Source organism: Rhea pennata, chromosome 2, assembly GCF_028389875.1.
Source record: "Rhea pennata isolate bPtePen1 chromosome 2, bPtePen1.pri, whole genome shotgun sequence".
In the NCBI taxonomy this organism is placed as follows: Eukaryota; Metazoa; Chordata; class Aves; order Rheiformes; family Rheidae; genus Rhea; species Rhea pennata.
In genome coordinates, this window is record NC_084664.1 from 38,782,418 (window position 1) to 38,805,142 (window position 22,725).

The 22,725-nt window shown below is 39.0% G+C and overlaps 1 protein-coding gene across 4 annotated transcripts in view; it reads left to right on the forward strand.

Moving 5' to 3' along the window:
• The window catches only part of WIPF3 (WAS/WASL interacting protein family member 3), a 44,238-nt gene that overhangs the window by 10,358 nt on the left and 11,155 nt on the right, over positions 1 to 22,725 (forward strand). For all 4 annotated transcript variants that reach the window (XM_062569264.1, XM_062569265.1, XM_062569263.1 and 1 more), the window contains exons 2-5: positions 3,985 to 4,129; positions 18,194 to 18,326; positions 19,540 to 19,668; positions 21,136 to 21,864. In XM_062569264.1, the coding sequence (XP_062425248.1) occupies positions 4,040 to 4,129; positions 18,194 to 18,326; positions 19,540 to 19,668; positions 21,136 to 21,864 (1,081 nt within the window). In that variant the 5' untranslated portion in view covers positions 3,985 to 4,039. The remainder of the gene's footprint in view (positions 1 to 3,984; positions 4,130 to 18,193; positions 18,327 to 19,539; positions 19,669 to 21,135; positions 21,865 to 22,725) is intronic.

Below are 22,725 nucleotides of genomic sequence, written 5' to 3' on the forward strand. Positions count from 1 at the left end.
CCAATATTTGCTCGTGTGAATAAGACGACGACTTCTTCCAAAGCCTGCTTGAACAAATAGATCTGTTCTGTGCAAATATCTTCTTCACTGTGTAGATATGGGATGTTATCACCTTCAGAGTGTAGCAGTACCGGTACCAAAGAAGTGTCAGTCTATCTGTGTGCACAAAAGCTTGCAAAGGTCAGGACATCAAGGTGCATAGGCAGAATTTTCTGGAAGGGTGGATACTTCATTTGAAAAAGATTTGGAACAGCATGGGAGGACAGCTATAGGAGATCTCCAATATTTCATCCAAGAATAGTGGGCTGTAGCCCCCCAAATGCATTCTTCTGTGTCGTTGGACAAGAGCATTCAGGTCGGGTGAATGGGATACACCACAAAGTGAATAATAACACATCCTATGCACTGATGGCTGTACAGTTTCTGGTCCTGGGACTTAGACTGCTTTTGTTTGGAGAAGTTGGTACTGGCGTTTGGCCTGCTGAGACAGCTAGAAAAGTCATCTGATTCTGTTTCAAGTTATGACTTCTAAATACCAAGCTCTGATTCTAATTTCCTTTCTCCCACTGCTGCTCGCCTCCAAAGTGCTTTACCTCCTGCTGCCATGCACATGGTCTGCCACAGAAGCGTGGGTTGTAATTTTTTTAATTTGACGAAGAGAATATTTCCCAGTCTAAATGCTTAATGAAGACAAAAGGCTTGTATTATAGAGTAGGAAGAAACTATTCCAAAACATATTATTAGCAGGAAAGACTCATTCTCCTTATGTCCATGTTTTTGAATGACTTAATTGAGGAAAAGAGATGTCTTCTGAGAATAGCTTTTTGCACAGGACAACAGTGGGAGTGAAATGGTGGAGACTTCCTTGGAAAGCTTCATTAAGCCGTTATTAAAATGACTGTAACCAATTCTGTTGCAGATTCGGAGTGCTTTGGTGTACTAGTCCTTTGCATGGCATTCTCGAGGGTGAAAGCAAATGTTGCAGATGCTCTGCAGATTTAATTTTTGATTGGTCTCTGGTAAAGAATTGTACAAGATACAGCAGGAGGAAAATACTCAGATATTGCCTGGATGTTGTTCAGCTACACTTGCTGGGAATCGGAAAAGGCTGCACCTAGCTTATAACTTCATTGTCCCTTCTGATCTATCCCTCTGTAACAAAACAGCTCATTGTCCACTTAAGGACTTGCCACATTTCTGTCTTGTCCTCTCTCCTGAAGTCTCTAGATTTAACTGTCTCATGCCTCCTGCTTACACAGATGATTCTTAAAGTCCTTGACTTTCTGGTTTTAAGCAATTGGAAAAGGGTAAATAGCATATCTGCTTTTAGAAACAAAGGTGAATAGGGCCTGGGAATTTTCATCCTTTCAATATAACATCAGTTTCTAGAAGAATACAAAAATGATGAAAATACTTCTAATGTTTGGAGGACTTAGGGAAACAAATGATGATCAACACAAATGATGATCAACACAGACATATAAAGAAGAAATGTGTCAAATCATTGCAATTTCCTAGTAAGTCAAAAAGGCTACAGACAGGGAAGAAACAGTAGGTGTCATATTTTGCTGTGTTGTAGGGCTTTTGACAGCCTCACATGACATTGTGAAGAGTCTAAAGAGAGGGTCATGACAGGATAGATATAAAACTGCATGTAAAGTTGTGTTCGGAGCATTTATCCAAGAGTCAGTATCAAAATAAAAATAATTATCAAATATGGCTTACAGAGGGCTGTCCTTGGCACTAATTAATATTTTAATTTGCAGTTTTACTGATGAAATAAGGGGTTGCTTGTTAACTTTGCAGATGACTTGAAGCTGCAAGGGGATGCAACGTTTCAGGATTAGAGATGAAAATGGGTCAGTGCTGTCCTGTCATTTTGTGGGAGATAAAACGGTATATAACTTAGGAGACACATGAAGTGTCCCATCTGTTTTACTTGGCATTTTTGAGATGTTAGCTGGAGTTGTGTGTCTCATTTGGCTCTTTCATCTCAACAAAAGTAATTGGAAGGCATTCAGAGGAGGGCAGCAGAAATGATCAGAGGTCTGGAAAATATCACTTGCAAATGAAGTTTTAAAGATTGGAGCTATTTAGCATAAAGAAGAGATGACTGAAGGGAGAAGTATAAGCTATCAATGTTACAGACCACTGCAAAGAAAAAGGAGATAACCAGTTCTGTATATTAATTCTTGTTTCTGTCCAAAGTGAATCAGAGATTTATGTTCAACTATGCAGAAAACTTTCCCAACAGTAGAGGTATCTGAAATGGGCAGTCTGGGATATGGCATCTCCTTCACTGGAGGATTTTAAGAACAAGATAAACAAGTGTAGGTGAAATGCTCTACAAAGAGTTGGAAGGGCTGCACTGCTGGCTTTCTGAAGCCTGTTCCTCTGTATTTTATGTTATTCTTCTGTGGCTGTTGAAGTCTGTTGCCACACGCAGCTTGCATCCTTGCCTAGACTTTTCTGTTTCTGGTCTTTCACCCTGACTTACTTTCCACAACTTACAGAGCTGCTGCCTAATGCATTTTATCAAAGTGCAGTCTGGTTGGTTTTTTTTTTCCTTCCACATTTCACTTAACCATCCTTAGTGCTGAAATCAGTTCCCTTCCTTTATTAATATATGAGCTGCAAAAGGAGATGGAACCAGCAACATCATTAAGCTCATGTATTAAAAAGACAGAATATTGTGGAATATACCTTGTGCTTCTTAATGAAGAAAAAGAAAAGTGTATGCATGTTGGTGAGAGGGAGAGGGCAGGGGCTAGGTTCTTTGACCTGAAGGTTAGGATTTATTATTACGTGTGTGTTAGTCTGTCATTGATTCCTGCAGTTCCATTTTAAATTGTTGTTAATGATGCTTATTTTCTTTTAGTTATCACGTGGAATGGATAGTAGGAGTTTGGATTGCTGCTTTACAGCTTGAATAGCTATTCATATATATTTAAATATGTCCAGTTTAGTGTTTCTATAATTATCCTCTGCCTAAATATAATGCTAAAGCTGAGTAAAATTGAATCTTTCTTGAAATAATGCAGTTCAGCTAAATTCACTTAGAATCCAATTCTCTTAATAGATAGTAGGAAAAAAAGTTTGGCTGACCATCTGTGATGTTCCTGAAGTACAGCTAATAGGAGCCTCATACTCAAAACGTGAACTGCAGTCAATTAAAATCTCAGTCCTGAACCCAAACTGTGGGTTTGGGTTCATAACGTGATATGATGTGAAAATAATGTGATCTAATGGTTAATATTGTTTTAGATGCGTTTACACAAGTTGTCAATGTTGATATGCACTGGTTCCTGTTTGTAAACTACTACCTTTCCCTTTTGCTGAAAGACATGTCTCTTTTTGTCAGTGTGCTGCTAAAGAAGTGTGAAAAGTTAACATTTAGGAATGACAGTAAAAATGGCATAACTGACTCAAATACTTGAAAAGTCTGATTTTTATGTGCTGTCCTTTGGTAATAGTACTATCCTTGATGCAACTTTAATCTGTAGAATTACTTCTTCATTTATTATTTAATATTGTCCTTTTTTTTCTACATTGGAGCAAATCCAGTGATCCTTAGAAAGTTCCCTGATCTGTCCTTAGAGCGGCAAAGCTCTGGTTGAAAGTCAATGGAGTTTTTGTCCCAGCAGGAGCATCTCTATTTGGTTTATTATGATTTGTTCTCTGCAGAATTGCACTTCAGGGCTGTGAGCTAAGTTAAAGCAAGGCCTAATAGTTAAGGCTGGACAGGTTGGCATCTATCCATTTGGGATTCATTGAACTTGTCCAGATATTTGAGTTTGCTCTTCAGATGAATGTTATCATCAGATAACTATAATGAGGCTGTTGGTACTGTAGTTTTAGAAGCAGTGTGCTACAAAAGTCTTCAGTCTGCCAACAGCTAGCAATTTGGCTGATTTTCAGCTTACACTATATAAACAAATTCTTTCCCCCCCCCCTTTTCTTTTTCCTTCCTTTCTTCCCCTCAAGGGCATAGAGTTTGACTATATTTTTTCATAACTGTGGGAAGCTATAAATCTAACCGATGCCTGTACCGCCACCACCGCCGCCGCCACCACCTCCTCCTCCTCCACCACCACCACCTTCTGGAGGGCCTCCTCCACCACCACCTCTGGTAAGACTAACTTTTCATCTTTAGTTGCAAAATCTTACCTATAGTAGCTGGCACAGTGCCCCCAGAGCTTTGGGGTGGATGTTGGTAGCAAATGTCTGGTTCTGATGCTTGTTTTGCTGAGTTTTGTTCTTCTGTTAATGAAAGTGCATGTGGGTGGGAATTCAGCATTTGTGAAAACCTTTAGGGTCACAGGGCACTTATTTTTGTACTGGTAATACGCAGGTGGTAAGTGTTAATTTTCCATTCTCTTTCCTACAGCTTGTATTGAGACTCGCTGTGTTTCAGCTGTAGGTGTTTCTCTTTTCTAGCACATGCCATCTTCCTGGGGTTACAGCACAGTATGCTTTTATACATGTGCTGGAACAATTACTGCTGTAAGAGATCAGTAATCTTTGTGTCATCAAGTAGAACACGTGCCCTGCCAGCACGTTTGCAACAAGAGGAGGATGCTCTGAGTGGAGTTTTGGGGTGTTACATTTTCATACCTTCATAGTTAATTACAGTATCCTCAATGAAACATGTTTAAGCCCTTTCTTGTATACTGCAATCATTTGTTCATAGCCTGTTTCTACATCACTGTTCTTGGACCATTTTTGAAATGGTGGAGCCTGCCGTGGTTATATTCAAAACCCAGAATTTGTCCTTATTTATTTTTCTGTTGCTGCTCTAATTATTTGTGGTGTATGTTGAATCTCTAGGAAAACAGTACCTAGTACTTTAGAAGTACTTCCAAAGTTTTTTTCCTTTCTTCTTCTTCTTCTTCTTCCTTTCTTTCTTTATTTTTTTATTTCTCTATTACATTCTCTGGCATCTGTGTCTGTTTTGTTCCTGTGAAGATCTGTTGATTTTATTTGATAATGTTCTTACATTATCTTCTTCAAGGAAGATTTCCAAGCATGTTTCTTTTGCTACTTTGCAGATTGAACCATTTTGTAAAATTCTGCATGCACTGTGTAGACGAAGAGGAAGAAAGCAAGGACAATATGTGAAATCAGCAGTGCTCAGTTCTTATTATCACTTTATTTTAACTTTGAGCACCATGACCAGTATTTTCAAATAGCTGCTCTTCTGGGTTGGTATACAGCCTGTGGTTAGAAATAATAACTGAAATAAGTGGGCTGATTTCCGTGAGCAGATTATTGCCCATAACTGCAATAAAAGTCAACAGAAGTTGCAAGTGTTCTTATTCTAATACCTTCAGGTCAGTAAATATCTAGAGATGTTTTTAGACTCCTCTAACATACACTGGTTGTAAGTGACATCAGGAAGCTAAGAAGACCCTAACGATGAGTATAAACAAGTTCGGGGTTTTGTCTCCTCCCTTCTTTTTCTAATAACTAAAAAAACTAGACTGACAGGGTTTTGATGCAGTCTTATACTGTATTTCCATATTTTAGTTAGGTCATTCTTTTATTAATGCCATCTTCTGCAAGTAAGAATTTAAGGTCAGTTAGAGTTAGGGTCAGGAGATGAAATACCAACCAAATGTTTTTTAGAAATAATCTGGTATTAAGGCCAGCCTTTTAATGAAAGTATTGACACTGAAAGAGCAAGTGAGACAACATAAAGACTTAGTAAATAATGTGACAGAACATTGTTTTCCTTTAAGAGTGAAAGGACTTTTCAGTGTCAAAACTAAATCAGAGAGGGACCTAACTTTAAGAGGATCTGTAATCTGCCTGATAAGTTCAGAAAAAGAACAGTGTAGGTTTGAGTCAGATATCCAGTTGGTGCTAAGTTGCAGCATTAAATCTTCTAATTGGGGAATCCATTACAACTTGCTACAGACCCCAGATTCTTTTGTTAGGAAGCTATTTTCTAGAACTTGGCATCTGTCTTACAGTTGCTGAACTGTCCAGCTGTTGTTGCAGCTGCTACATTTACAATTGGAGGATGGAAGAATAAAAATTAAAGTGGGGGTGTAGCTTTGAACAAACCTTCAAAACAAATAAGTTTTAATTGATCAACGCTCAAAGATGTTCTAATATAAAGAGCACTATGATTTTTTTTCTTTTATACTGATATAGTTAAACCAAAGTAATATTTAAATGTTAGCAAATAAAAGCTACGTTATAATTACTGTACTGAAATGCAGACAGTCCACTAGTTTAGCTGATTTGGCTTGTATTAAAAAAGAAATGTTTGTGTGTAGGGTGAAGTTTTAGAATCCTGTTGTTTTGTGCGGCGTCATTGATGGGTACCATAGACTTGTCTTACTTTTCTAATTACGTGGGTAACCACTGTGCTGTCGACTTACTTTTATTATAGGAAGTCTATTAGCAGACATAGTCACTACATTACTTGTTTTTTTTCTGCACATCTTTTTCAGTGAATATTATGAGCCATGGTTGCGAATGATCTTACTTCATTGAAGTCCTAAGCATTGTTGGCACTTGATTTTTTTTTTCACTATTAATTCCCTCTTACAGCAGAAAAAAGTGTAGGAAATAATTGATTATTTTCAAACGTTTTGAACTTGAAGATATTCTGTAAGTATTTGTACTGAATTTTAGTTATTTCTTGCAAAAGTTGCAGAGCGATACTAAAATGATTTGTAGATGGTATTCAAGACATGGTAGGAGCCACCTGTGCTCAACAGCTGAAAAGCTACCGATTGTTAGAGCATATTTAAAAGAAAATCAAGTGGATTTTTCTGCAGGGAATGGTAGGATATCTGCAAAAGCAGATGTAGGTAGCTGAGTCAAAATGTAAATATAACTATTTGGATTAATTAAGCATGTCTTCAAATGCCTGCCATTGGCAGGGAGTCAGAGATAGATGAGAGGGATGAGTAGACAGAATAAAATTGTGCCCCAACATATTGTAGCACTGGCTTATAGAATTAACGTCTTTTCACTACTTCTCTTCCCCTCTATCTCCAATAAATGAAACCCAGAAAGAAGATGTTATGATTTTTGTCCTAAAGCTCTTTTGGTTTTATGGATAAAGGTGCATCATGTAGGAGTTTGATTTTTACTCTCTCTATTCCTGAAAGACTCTCTTTTATTCCACCTCCATTTCTTTTACCCCTTTTGCTTTTAGTCTGATGCATAAGACATTCTAGTTAATTTCGGGTGTCATATTTCCAGAAGCAGGTAACACCACTGAGAGTGATTAGAAAGTTTCTCTCCTAAAGAGAACAAGACAAGAGAGGAACCAGAGATAATTTTGTTTTGATAAACCATGTTCGCTTTTAAGTGCAGTGGATGCTGCCCATTGCTATGCTGCCTTTGTCTATAGGTGTGAATTCCTAATATTATGTTCAGTCATCACATATTTAAATATTAATAGTGAAGGATGTAAGTATGTGTAGCAGGCCTGCTGGGTTGTGTCTTATTCAAAGGTGTTTGTTTAATGATTCATATGTTTGTGGAGTTTAAGAAAATATTTCTGTTCTCCTTAGAGTTGTTATTGTTAATAAACTCTTAGGGTAGAAATTAACCCCAAAACATAGAATAGATCAAATGAGTAAAGCCAGCAGAGCAGCACCAGGAGTTGATTTGCCTGTTGGCATGCTAAAACCTAGGAGAGCTGGAGAAGAAAGGAATGTGTGTACTTTAGTGAGAGAAATGTGAAACTTGAAGTAATGCTGAACACTAAACTAGTGCGTGGATTGATTTTAATGGTCCACTGCATGCTTTTAAAATGGGAAATTTCTGTTGTAGATGAACATATGTCAGTGTTTACTGAGTTTGTTACTCTTTTTATACATACAATGAAAACTCAGAGGAACAATTCCTCATTGTATAACACTGATAAATGCATAATTTAAAAAGAGGCTTTCTGATGTTAAGGAAAGCACCAGCTGGTGATTTTCCTTGAGGAGATGGGATTTTTTCTCCTTCATGGAGTTATCAGAGTAAAAACTTTGTTGAGCTGTTTCCCCCATCCTTTCCAAGACATTCAGAGAACTACCATGCTTGTCTGAAGTTGTGTGGGAGTTGTTTTTACTTCTAGAAAATAATGCTCCTAAAAATAATGACGTATGTAAAAACAACTTGGCTGAAGAGAATGATGATTTATGTTAATTGATTTGGTCCTACCAAATATAATCAGAAAAAGAATGTGTGTATATATATGTGTGTATACATAAATTTTGGCACACTCGTTAATTATTTATTGTAAAAATGAAGGTCTTTTCTCCAGTTTTCATTCAGACCACTAGATGTACAAACATAACACTGAAAGCTTAACAAAACGGTGCATAGTGCCAGTTCCAAAATATTTAGGAATGTGTTTGTTAAAATTTTATATGAGCTGTGAGTAAGATGATATTTAATACTTTGTCATGAAGTCTCTCATTCAGGAGATATTAAATCATAATATTTATTGCTGCTTGGTGGAAGCATACCAGAGCAAGAGAAGTGCGGGCTTGGTAATCTTGTTGGTAACAAGCCAGCATACAGACTGTGCAAAGTGCTGGACAAGGTATATTTGAAACGTGTGAGAATGCTTTGTTTCAGGCAAAACAAAGGAAATGGATTTATAGCCTTTTAATAATATATCACATCTCGAATCAGTTTGCTCTCATGAAAAAGTGAGGAGCAATTAGGTAGAAAAAATGTGCCTTGTATGGTTTATTGACTTTATTTTCAGATAGTGGAAAATGTGGACTTGCATAGTTAAGGCATCTTGAAGTGCTGCTGCTGCAGCCTTCTGCGTTTGTAATCAACAAATACAAAAGGATGTGTACAAGCTGTGAAAGGTGGGGAAGCAATAAGCAATAGCACAAAGAAGACATAAGTACTACGGTAGCATTGCTGAGCGCGTTTCTGTGGGACGGGTACAGGGACATGTACCACGTTTATTCACATGCGCTAATCCTCCTAAATGCTTTACTTGCCTGGGATCCCTTAAGTCACTACCCTTCATGTGTTTAGGCAATGAGTTCTGTTTCAGTTTTTTCCATACTGGCCTGTGTTGTATTTGATGTCTGAATGGAATAGAAAGCATTCAACTTTATTTTTCTTATTCTGGCTGTCTACATATTCATCTGCATGATTCATGTATACTTTTCTATATTTAATGGATAAAAGTATGGAAATTGCAGTGTGTTCACAGAGGTACCACAGCTAGCTGTAAATGATCGACCAGACACTAGAAGCAGTGTAGCTGCAGTGAGCTGGCTAATAGGTTGGTTTGCCATTCTCTTCACAAGGCATCATTGCCCTGTAATATCACTAGCCCTTCTGTAGTATATGCATGGCTACATGTTGAATGTCTTTGGTACATTAATATTGCAATCTTTTAATTAAAACAAAACTCAGAATTACAGCAATGCTTGAGTGAGTCGTATTTACATGACTGGAATGTGACATTGCAAGAAATTTTAGTTTCTGTCTTAACCTGACCGTAACTTTGCATTGATACTAAAAGGTATTTCAGAACTAGGGTAGGTGACATACTATTCTTAGAATAGAGTTGGATTAAATTGTGATATACATAGGTGGTCTCAAGTTGTTGAATATTTTGTTATCACTACTCATAATAGCTCTTGTCATGCCAGGGACCCTGCTATAGTAGAGAAAGAATAAACAGAGGTAGTGTCACCACCTCCCATTGCATTATTTTGAGCTTTATAATCCCAAGACCTGATACTTTCTTATTTATATGAGGTTTTCTTTTTATGGTGCAGAGAAAAATCTGAGGATATGGATTCCAAAAGAAACCAGAAGATGAAATTCAAAATAATTTTTGAAGCCAGTCCCAGAGTACTGTTGTCTGACTTGTGATCTTTCTGAATTGCTGAGGAACACTTCATAATAGTTCAGATTTTACATTGCCTCCATTTTAGTGGCTTATGTTACTGCATATTTACTTTTCTTTTCCTCTTTTTTTAATGAAAGAACTGCCAAAATTTGCGTTCAGAACATGGGTGCCAGGAAGTTAAATATGCACTGAAAAGCTAAATAGCTCAGCAGGTATAAATCATCATATTGATTCTGTGGCATTTGTGTGTATAGATGCAAAAATTTAGCAACCCACACTGGAAAATTTTAAGTACACTCTGCTAATAAGCTGGTTATTATGTTTGTAGCAGACTAATCTAACCTTTAAATATGTAAGATTTTACATTGATCAAATGATGCTAACATAAAGTGAGGAGCATTTTTATTTGGTGTAATAGTATTCATTGCTGGTAGTGATTAAATGAATACTGGGATAAAGCTGTAGAAGAGAATAATTCCTGTATGCTATTTTTTATGTTTTGTTGTCTGCCATTGCCTCTCCTGATACTTTTCAAATAGGTAGAACTGACATCTACTGCCATTAAGACACCTCATGATTTAGACCTGCTCATGCCAACATTAGGCAGTGGCAGAATGCTGGAAACAGATCTGTTATGATGTTTGCCCAGCGCTTGCCTTGGTAGCGTTTGAGGAAGGAGTTGAGTGTGGACACAGCCTATCTAGGTACACACATTGCTCGCTGACCTTTTAAACCTAGTAGATTCAGATTACAGAGCTTTGTGCAACAAATGCTGAGATCACAGCTAATAATTTAGCTGAGTGTAGATGAAATCATGAAACGCTGGTGCTCTCATTCTCCTGAAACAATGCGCTCATTAGTTGCCAGGAAGCGATTTGGCAGGTCCCCTCATTTGGGTTCCCTCCGAAAAAGTGTTGGCTGGATAGTGACCTCTTGCATGAGGAGTGTTTGAAGCTCAGTTTTTCTAGAAGGCTGCAAAATTGCAGTGTTTACCCAGGTCAGCCAAGAGCCAAGAATTAACAACTCTCCTCCTATGCTACAGGGCAGAAATCCAAGAAGCAGCTCTGATCTCGTGATTGATGTGCAGGTGGAGTCTCGCACGGTGGTGAGGTTTCCCATCATTGAAAAGCTTTAAATCAGAAGTCGGGGCTCTATCGTGAATAGATGAACTGGAACTCACTCATATCAGATCTTACAAACTTCTTTATAAGCAAAGAGTTTAAAATACTTTTCTTACTCAGGAAGTCGTAGGCTTTGGTTGTTGAGACTTGTTGGATTTTTCCTTAAGCCGGAAAGGGTTTTTGCTTTGATTATTTTGTTTTTGACAGTGCCTGAGTGAAACCACACCTGATACATATTTAAAGCAAATGCAAGAATTTTTTTCTCTATTTTGCTTCATTGCTTCATTTTTTGCTTTCTGAAAATGAGATTTATTTTATTTTTTAATAAACTCTGTTTTCATTGCAATTGCATTCCTCAGCACATTCCCAGGAGACACTCAAGGTGCCAGTTTGAGAATTCTCTGTAAAAACAATGCTCCTGCCTGCTGGGCAAACTGCTTCTGCTGCAAGTTTAAAATGATGAATTCCTAGCGTAATTGTAATCTAGTAATAGTGGATTGATCTTGAAAACAAGCTCCTCTGGTGTTTCAGGTTTCATGTTGGACTACTAAACCATAAGTGACTTCTAGAATCCTATGCTATGTCATGGAGACATACTGGCTGGGCTTACACTGAGACTTCTGGTCATCTTCAATTTTCTGCCTTGTTCTAAACAACCTCATTTGTTGAATTAAAATTTTGATATTGTAGTTTGTTTAAATGTTTTGGCATCTTACTGTCAATATTTTTTTTGTCATGTTTTTTAAAAGGCTGCAGTCTTTTAAAAGTTGAACTAGTTTAAATACGTCGTGCTGATACTTACAGGGATCTCCTTATATTTAGGGGCCAGCATCTTGTGGTTCAGTGGAAAGAAGTAACAGAGTAAGTTGCTCATTAACAGGTCTCTCTTGTTCCTGGTCAACTTTTTTTCATCATTAGTGTTGCCAGAAGGGTATTTTAGCATGTTCTTGTACCTTTCCTGCAAGGTAGTCGCTCAGTCTCTGCCATTTAAAACTGTTGCGAGTCCCTGTCCTGCGCTTACCTTTCCTCCAGGGGAGTGGTAGTTGTATGTCTGGATGGGCACCCAGCTGTCACCTCTCCCACTAAGGGAGGCTTGCTGTGCCATATGGGCAGTGACAACACTGATCATCCTTCCTCAAAATGATTTACTGACCCCCCCAAAAATTGTATTTTCCTCTTGATACTTGTTCTCACCCTCTCCGACATGCTGCACATGCAGCGTTACACAGCTAGCTTTATCTTTCTTGTCATCTTCCCTGAACAGACCATATTTCTCTACACCAGGATTCCAGTCGCTGTTAGTACAGGAATAATATTTGAGTTTGTGCCCTCTTCCAGTTGTTGAAGCTCATCCTTTGCACCAGGCGGGCTCCTGGAGTTTTAGTTGTTCCCCGCTGTTTGAGGAACCATCTTCTCAGCCAGACTCAGCACTGTCATGGCACTGACTGCATTGCCTACCCAGCTATTGCTCTTTTCATCATGCCTGTTGTTTTATACACTGGTATTAATTATCCGTTGCTATGTTTGTAGGCTTACCTTTTCTTTTAGGAGCAGAAATTTCATTGATTTCCCTCAAAGTTGTTGTATTTGTTGGTTTAAGTTTGGTCTGTGAGTTGGGTCCGGTTGGATGCCAGGGAAGGTCAGTGCTGGCCCAGGAAGTTCCTTTCCATGAATGTCTGTTGTAACGATCCAACATCCCCAGTCCTAGGCCTTTCTGATGGTCTTTCATTATCCAGCTCCTTCCCATTTCTTACCTGCTATACAAAGAGTAAAAACTGAGGTGTTGTAGGCTGCATTGGTGAAGGTTCTCCCCCTTCAGCCTGTGTCTGCACAGGTTTGGCTGAGAACGGCACCCAAAAAAAGGGAGGGAGGGGGCAAAGAGCAAGAATTTCTTAGAGTGCCATTAAACTCTTCTTTTAGTAGAATATTCACTGGATATGCCAATATCTGTTCTTGATCTCTGCATCAAATTCCTCTTTTGTTTAGGGGAAAAAATTAGGGGTGGGAGAGAGGAACAGAAGATTGACACTGATTCACAGAAATAAATGAAATTGCCAGCAGAAGATAGATCTCCTCAGCACCTCTGCCGTTTTGGGTTCAAATTCCCTCTTGTAAAGAAGGAAATGGAACCAGGGATGCACCAGTCCTTGTGCTGATTTTACACACTTTCTGGCAGGTACCATCTTCATTAATTGTATGCAGTGAATCTTTTGTTTCCACTGATTTTCTTACATGTCCGTAATAAGATACTGCTTGTCAAATTAAATGATTGATTTGTTTTTAATTCTGTCATCATACAGCTGACAGAATAGTTATTTTTGGGCATAAACCAAATACATTTTGACTTCCTCTTTCTTTTAAGTATTTCATGTTAACCAACTAGTTCAAATAAATAAGCAATTTTTCTACACAGCTCTGCTTACATTATTAACTATAAAAGTGACCAGGAAAAGGAATCTACAATGATGATACAATTTGTTACTTTAGCAGTAAAAAGTGATCAAGTAAAAGAGGATATGTAGAGTGTCTTTGGGTGGAATCATGTCTTATTTTGTTATTTATGGCTCCTACCTGTTACAGTGTTAGGGTACTGGATCCTCTTTTCCCATCAGTTGGTGAGTTTATTCTGAAACAAAGGTCCATGGCTGCCTAGACACTGGATTGTCCAGAAGGCATGGGGTACATTTTTTGCTGCAACTGTCATGTTTATGAAAATTTACACTACCCTGAATTACCCAGTAAATTCAAAAAAGGACTTGTTTAAAAATCAGAGTAGACATATCTACCCAGACTATTCAGGCATCCCCATGGACCTGAACTACCTATGTGTAGTATGGAGAATTTCCCTTTTTCTGTGTACAGGGCTGCTCTTTAAAATCTGAAACATAATAATACGGTTCTTCCTTATAATTAGTATTGTCATGAACTTTTTAAAAATGCATGTTGCCTTCTGCACTTACATCATTTTAGAATCTGAGCATGTGTACTTCTTAAATATTTCAAATACTAGAGTAGTCCAGAGGGTAGATCAGTGCTCATATCAATTTTGCAAGACATAAAGTGACTTTCCCAAGGTTATGCAAATACCACAGCAGTAATGTCCCCAGAAATGGAGCTCGCTGTCATGGACTTTACTCCATTTTCTTTAACAAAGCCTCTCAGCTCTGAATTTCTGTCAGATATATAGCTCAGTTTAGGGTATTAAGATAGAAATTAGTTGAGGCCTAAGCCTTACGTGGTCTGTATACGTCATGTAAAGAGTTTTGTGCTTCACACCATCTCTTCCAGAAAGGCTCCAAACTTCATTTGAAAACCAGGAAATAGGTAATTTTTGCTATCCTCAGTGTTTGCTGCAAGGCATAATCACCTTTGCTCCTTACTTATTTACCTGCTTGCCAATTGGAACTTGCCTGGCTGCATTTTACATTAATTTACAAAATGTCTTTCTGCTCAGTTAACAGACTTTCAGTCCTTACCATGCTGCCCTATAAAGATTTGTATATTCTGTGATCAGATCAGCCTTCTGCCTTCTTCAGGGCTAACTGATCAGATTGAGCATCTCAGATCTGAACTGTTGGCTCCAGTTTTCTGAATCTTGTTTTGGCTCTATTCCGTGCACCTCCAGTTTTTGACATAATTTTGCAGATCTGGAAACAAGAACTTAAATTGTTATTCCAATTGTTCTTCTGTAAAGACAATATACATTCGAGGAGTGTGCTATTCCTCTTTGCCAGAGCACAGTGCTGGAAGGTCAGGCTGACTTGCTTGCCCCCTCCTGTTGCTAGAGGCCACTGGTAGATACATTGAGACTTGTGGCACTCTGGATGCAGGATTTCATTTCAGAGGTATGGCCTGAATTTTTCATCCAGTAATTTTCAGCTAAGTATTTGGCATGTATATCATGTGTGTATTATTTTTTTCCTCCAGTGTCAAGGGAATGTGTTTCGGTTTATTTGTTTAGTTTTTGTTTTTTAAGCGGCCTCAAGTTGCAGTGATTCCAATCTCTCCTTATCCATCCTCCTGCCAGTTTTCATTATCACCTGCAAATTTTGAAATGTTTATTTCAGGTCATTGATGATTGACACACTAGAATATCATTCCAAATTTTGTGATTTGATGGTATTTCATATTGACAAGTGCATTGGAGATCTGTTATGTAACCAAAACATTCAGCCTGTACTTTACTGAATGGCATAGCTGAGAGTGTAATTTTAGGACACTGAAGATAAAAATAGTGAATATGAAATAGATAATATGGAAAAGCAAGTGTTTGTTTTATTTTCAGGCTATTTACATGTGTGATTTATTCCATTCTATTCTAAAGTATGTATTAAATATGCCATTCTTTATGTTTGAAATAGTAGCAGAATAATGTAATTAGTTAGGAAAGTGAACTGACTGTTTCCTTTCCAATTCATGTAATTGGTATGTATGGAATAAAATACGGAATTCAGTTTCACTGTGTAATACCTTAGGCAGTTCTGGCATCTGATAAAAAAAAAAAAAAGAGAGAGAGAGATCTTCACGTTCTTCTCTGCTTCTCTTTTGACTTTCAGTGAAAGACTGAGGTGTTTCTTTTCCTGTAAATAAATGCCACTGCCTTAATGATGGGGGGAGAGGAAAGTTCTCCAAGAATTACATTCTTTGTTGTATAGCTATTTTTCCTCTGTGAGTCAAAATATATTTGTCTTCCTTCTTAAATGCACCTCTTTCCTATGATTAGAGTTGACCTCCATAAGAATTCCTCTTTTTAATTTTTTCTTGATGCACATCTTGGTTGTTACCTGTTTTTGTGCTATGGATTGCAAGTATATAACATGAGTATGAATCCTAGATTAATCAAAGGAAGGAGAGTTCCCTTATGACTGTGCATTGCAAAGCAGTATGGTAAAGGTGTGAATTTGCAACGGCAGGACACCAGCAAATGAGCTGGTGAGATACTTACCTGGTGAGAGGATTCTTGGTGTAAATTGTCACAGGCCTGGAAAGCGCAGGCGGTAAGCTAGAAATCCGTAGGAGCTCTGACTCGTGCAACCAGGCAACATTACACCCCAGACCATCTTGACTTTGTAATGGAAAAAGAGAATCCGTATCAAGCTGCTCAGCAGCTAATCAATCACCTGAGTCCACCAGGCTGGGCACGGCAGATTGTATCTCTTACATACACTAGGAGAAAGAAGAAACAGCTGGGGCACGGAATGGAGTTGTATTTGAAGTAAGGGGATCTGTCTTAAGGTGATGGCTACTTATTTCACTGCATTTTGGGTTTGCAGAATAGAGTATTTTCTCTTTTTACGTTAAAAATCATGAACAAATTAATATCTTCCTCCTGTTAGACTGAAGGTCTGCAAGTCAAATGTCACTTGCAAATATAAACTGACACAAATGGCGTACTTTAGTCTAAAAGCTGTTTGCATGTTAAAAATTTTTACATTCCAACATCCTACCTGCTCAGAAAAATAGCCTGGGGAGATAAAGTGGACAGCTGGCATAATATACGGACACTTGAACCCAGAAACAAAAATACAGCTGCCACGTCTAAATTTAAACACAAGTCTTGATCAGATCCTGATTGTCATGCTACGGGAAACTCATGCGTGGGAATAGAGACAAGAGGTTCTAGATACTGGTAAAAGGCTTTTATGAGAAGGGAGGTTACCCTTGCTCCCAGTATGGTATTTCCATTTTTCACAGTAAGTATTATGAACTTAAAGAAAATGTGAATGAAAATAGGTTCTGGCTAGTACTTAGTCTAAAGTGGCTTATACCATGCAACATTTCAGAGCTGTGATAATGGGAATTCATATTTGCTGTCTGTAAAGCACAAAGGCAGGTAGCACTGTTTCAAAAATTAGGAAACTATGTAACAGCATGGTTTTTTTTGTATTATTTTCTTAAATAACATGGTTACAGTGTCAGTCACAAGATTGTAATTCAGAGTTTTTACATCACATGTCAGGAATGCAGCTGGCATTAGTAACAATCTGGAGTGCCATCTAGTGGATCTGCGCAAATTGATTTTGGTTTTTTTTGGAGGTTTTTGTGGTTTTTTCTAACCTAGTACAAAAATAACCACAAGGGATATCTTAACAGTATAATTTTTCATCTAAGATTAGCAGGTTAGACATTTTATTAATTCAGCAGCTGGTAAGTATTTTCAAGTTTCTGGTTTGCTTTCAGAATGCTATTAGCAGCTTGGGTTTTTTGTTGCTTTAAAGTATGATAGTGTTATTCTACTTACTGTTCTACTTTGTGACTATGATGCTGAAATTAAGGCTTATAGGAACATTCCTGCAATTTGTTCTTTTTAGGACAATTAAGTAACCTATAAGAATTTGCCGTAAATATGGAAACATGCAACATCTTGCGCCTGCGATGTCAAGATTGTCTGGCTGCTGTTAGACCATTCTGTTAGCCACATGATAGGTTTGGAAGTAACAGCTTTGCTAGATTTTATGTGCTTCAAGATAAGCAAAACTTTTGAAAGCTGAATATACTTCTGATTTTTTTTTATAATAAGAAACCTGATAAAATAAGAGAATACTAAGGAGTAAACATATATATACATATATATACATATATATGTGTATATATATATATATATATATTTACAGATCTTTAAACCTGTCTTTCCATTTGTAGACCTTAGCTAGGCTAGAAAAGCTATCAATATCATTGTATTGTTCTAAAACAGTCTGCTTAGCCCCCCAAACACTGTGACAGTCTAAAATACATAATGGTAACATTCAAATATAAATGCAGTATGTAGTTAGCAGGGGGGTTTTTCTGTAAGAACAAATGGTAAAGCAGAAAGATTTTTGTTCTGAGCTGACATATAAAATCTTTGTCATAAAGCACTGTAAATAGAATGGAAAGAACTAAAGATCTAGGCAGGCAGAGCTAGAGTTGTAGGGGAGAGACCTAGTTGTTCAAAAAGCATAGCTGGCCAAGCAGTAGGTCAGATTTCATTTAAGCATTTCATTAATTCTCCTATTTTTTTTTTTTTTTTAATAATGCTAACGCAACTAGTAGTAGATTGGTGTTATTTTTAAACTTTCAGGTTTCCTGCCTCTTATACGACTGAAGTTGTTCTTGTTGATTGCATCTAAAGGTTTTAAAATGACAGCTGCCAGGGATGGTTTGTTTCAAATTTTCTCTCCCAGGTTCATTTATGCGTCCTTCTCAGCATTTATTTTCATCTGTGCCTGCTGTCTAATGCTCTTATCTTCAACAGACAAGTTCAGAACTACCAAAATTGCAAAAGGAAGAGCAAAAAGCACGAAGTGCGTTGTTAGCTGATATCCAGCAAGGGACTCGCTTAAGGAAAGTAACTCAAATCAATGACCGAAGTGCACCACAGATTGAAAGTAAGTGTGTAGTTGTGGGAAGGGTCTCTGGGTGAGCTTTGCTGAAGTCTCAGTTGTGGAAGTCAGCTGGGCTATTTTCAACACGAAGGGCAGGCTTGAAGTTCATCAAAGGTCAGCATCTTCATGTTACTTTAGAAAGTACAGAGGGAGAGTTTAATTTTCTGATCTTACATCCCACTTGGAGATAAAAGAGCTAGTAACAATTCAGAATAAGTCCATAATGGGATATCATCTTAACCAATATTCCTTGTTCAGAAGAGTCCATGAATGATGAAACCCATGAGATTTTCTCAATGAAATAAATGTTTTAACAGAGAATTGTTGGCATAGGCAGAAGACTTGTTCTTTACTAGATATCAAGAATAAAAGATGCCAAATTCAGAAGCATTAAGTTTAATTCCTTTAAAACAAGAATACCTTGACATAAGTCTCTTAGGAATACATGTTTTATCAAATTACCCATCACTTAAAATTAGGGAGAAAATTGACTTGTTAGAAATTATAGAATTTGCTAGAGTGTTTTTTTTTATTATTATTATTTTATTAATGTTTGTTCTCACCCAAAATGTTTTACAGGCACCTTGCTAATGATAGCTCTTTTTTTTTCCCTAGTGAAATAATGCTAAAGGAAGTATCTTGGGGGTAGAGGTAGAGGGGAAAAAACATGTATAGTAATATACATCTGATCCACAAATGAACAGAGCTTAGGTGAGCTGACCTAATGACAGAAAGATAGGGTTAGAAAGTTCTTGACTAGTTTGATCAACTAAATCTTGACAAATGTTTTACCTAGCCTTTTCCTGTTGATCTCCATTGCTTTGCTCTGCATTGCTTTGCAGTCAGTGAAGGAGATTCTCAAACAAAAACAGTAGCGGTTTTTAACAATTTGTATACTTTGTCACTGCCTGCTGATTTTTGGAATTGCATAAGCACCTGAGAGAAGACCATTTTCAAATGTAGTCTAACACAACTTCTTGCTGATGCTATCATTGATGTGAGATTAGAAAGCACCAGAAGGTGCTGTGCTCCAAGGTGTTGGTCAGAGTAATGGCAGTTTATTGCAGCAACAATTAACTTTCTTGCTGAGTCAGTTTGAAGAGGAAAAAGTCTGGTCTTGGCTATGTTTGTTAATGCTGTATTATTATATGCTAAGTCATAGTAGTCTGAGAGCAAGGATGAAATGGCTTTCTGATATATCCTCTTTTTATAATAGAATCCAAAGGAAGTAACAGAGATGGAGTTAATTCAGCCATTAACAAAGGTGGTTCTCAGCATCCTCTGGGGGGCTTATTTGCTGGTGGCTTTCCTGTTCTCAGACCAGCAGGCCAGAGAGACATGCCAGGTAAGGGCTTCTTCTCTATTAAAAAAAAAAAAAAGAGAGAGAGAGAACTAGGATTTGCAATAAAAGTACTTTTGCAATAGCTTTAGTTTTGGCTTGTGTTTTTTTGTTGTTGTTGTTGTGTTTCTTAAGCTTTGATTAATCTTGTACCCATAGAAGGATGAATTAATAATGTAGTTTGGAAATCATCTTTCTAGATCTCAAGTGCCTTCTTTCTTAAATTTTGGATAATAAGCTATCTGTACTGTAGGTAAGAAAGAAATTTAGTAGACTTCACACAGTTTTAATGGAGACTTTTTACATTAGTTTAATGTAAACTTTTAATTGTGCCTCAAATAGAGCATTGAAATCTGAGCTTATGAGCTTCAACACAAATGCCAAGAAGTCACACTTCTTTCCCATCATTAGTGTTTATTCCTATGGTGTTACATGTTTGTGTGCTACTTTAAAGATCTATATTCATGATTCCTCCTCCCTCTGGATTTTATAAAGTACAGTCATGATCCAGCAAGGTAATTTGTTGACCTGAAAAATAAGGTAGCTGTCACTTGACAAGGACAGTTGGTACCAGTTCAGACAACACGGAGCGTAGTAGATGTTTGCAGGGAAATGCAGAACTTGGCTCTTCTTTGTGTTTCTTTTCTGGAAGACAAGCCTGAGATGCTCAACACTGCTTGTGATTGGGCTTGCTTGCATAGCTTCATCTGCAGTGGTTACTTTGGGTTGCTCTGCTCTTAAACTAGCAGCATACCAGGATTATATGTGAATATAGAATGAATTGCCTTTTTGAGATTTTGTTTTCTGGAAAATCCTTGACATTTATATAGGCATGTACAATATGTAAGGTGTCAAGAGTCTGTGTGTGTTTGCTGTTTAAAAGGAAATAATAATTGAACCTTTGCCTTCTTGAAAGCCTTTTAGGCACTGTTTTAGTGCCTTAGTACTTCAAAAACTTTTATCCATTTGACAGATAATTCAGGTAATGTTTGTGTGATTTTTAACCTTAAGCATGTGCTTAATTTTAAAGACGCAAATATCTATGTTGATGTGTGTCAATCTGCTTGTACTCTTAGAGGCCTTTTCACTGGTTTTTGCGTCCTCCAAGTAGATTATCCTTCCACGTTCAGCTGGCCATACTAGTGGCAGGTGGGTGGATACAAAGGAAAGCACCTTCTGCCTAAAATGTTTCACCTTGCTTTTACTTGAGGGTAGCTGACGGGCAGTGACGGGAGCCAGGTATCTCTGCAGGCTGCTGAACAGTTAAGCACAGAAGCGGCTCCACTGTCCCGAGTGCCACATCGCCTCCCGAGCCCAGTGCCCCTGTTGGACGCGTGCTGTTTTGAGAGCAGACTTAGCACGGGGAGGTGCCGGGGAGATGAAGATGAAGAGTTTACTTTTAGAGCTGTTTTGTCTGATGACTTGGAGTGAAGTCCTGATGCCATTTTGCAATGTGTAATACCTGTTTTTCAGCTGGGAGGGTTGGACAGCTTCCTGGGATCCGAGCAGCGCCTCCCAAGACTGCAGCCCCACCAAACAGCGCGGCCAAGGCGGGCAGTAACCCGGCGCATCTGTCGGATGGTCCAAAGACAGCTGCCCTGCCAGAGCCACCCGGCAGCTTGCGGGCCGCCGCGGCCCGGCCCGGCCTGCCTGCTCCTCCTCCACCGCCTCCTGCTGCCAGCAAACCTTCCCTCACTTTCCCTCCTCCACCACCTCTCCCCCCTCCAGCGGAAAGGCCTTGCAAGGGGATAGTGCCCGGCCCCACGCCGCCGCCCCCTCCTCCGCAGGCTGACAAACCCGGGAAGCTTCAAGCAGCCACTTCGCACCCACCTCCGCCCCCTCCTCCCTTGCCCTCCGTGCCCCCCTGTGGATTTCCAGGCAGGACAACTGACTTCTCTGCTCTCCCTTCCCCTCTACCTGAAATAAGAGATTATCCGCTGCCCACACCGCCCCCGCTGCCGCCCCCTCTGCCCACCACGCATTCCCAGACCCCAAGCCGGCTCTCCTTCCCGCCCTCCCCGGCCTTTAACAGTGCTATGAGCAGTGGTGACGTGCCCCCTCCACTGCCCCCCAAGTCTCCACACTTGCTGTCGCACTTGCATAAGCCTCATATTCAGTCACTCCCTCTTCCTCCCACCCCCACCCTCCCTCAGCCAGTGGTGGTGGTGGAGACCAGGAAGAAGAGACCAGGCCGAGGCGGAGGTAGGAGCAGTGTTTGAAGTGAGGCTTTAATCTACCTTGGACTAGTGGGGGGAATTGCAGTGAGAGTGGGAGAGCCTGCAGGAGTGGGGGGTGAAGAGTACATGGAGCAGCAGGGTGAAATCCATCACGTGGGAGGAGTATCTGTAAGTGGGAGCATGAGCGCACTAGACCTCAAGCTGTTCTTACTGTTTAATCTGTGTTTCTTGGAAGCAACGTGCTTCATAAGCAAAAGCAACATTTTGGGACTGCTGGGCCATAGGCAGGCAATCCTCTGCCTTTCAGCAAAGAGCGGTGGCCAGTGCCTGCTGTGATCAAGCTGGTAAGGCCAAAGGCCTCTTGCATTGCTTGGGAAGTAGGGATATGTAGGGATGTTAGCTGGCCTTTCTTTGAGCAGATGGTAAAAGGAACTTTCTGGGACTTCTCTTGTGTAATAAAGATAATATTTTTTATTATCTTCATCTTTATTGTCAGAGTCTAGATCTGTGTGGGTTTGAGAAATACAGACAGCTACTTAATAAGGAACATAAGAGTATGTTCTGTACCCTGCATCTTAGCAGCCACATGTCGAGAGAAAGATTATTGTTTCCCTTTGACAGCAATGGGAAAGGCCATGTAAGTACAGGAGATCAGGGGCTTAGAGATGGTGATTAATGATGCTCAAGGATTGCCTAATGAACTATTATTTTGTCAAACTGGCTGTTCCTGATGGATGTTTGCCTTTCTGTTGGCTATGTAGGGGGGAAAAGCAGCTTTGAGGGAGCTAACTGGGCTCCCCTGCTCTTAGGCAGTTCATGTGGTAGGGCAGCACTGAAGATGTAAACTTTAAAGGCTCTTGCAGCTGCTGAGTGAAATGCATAAGAA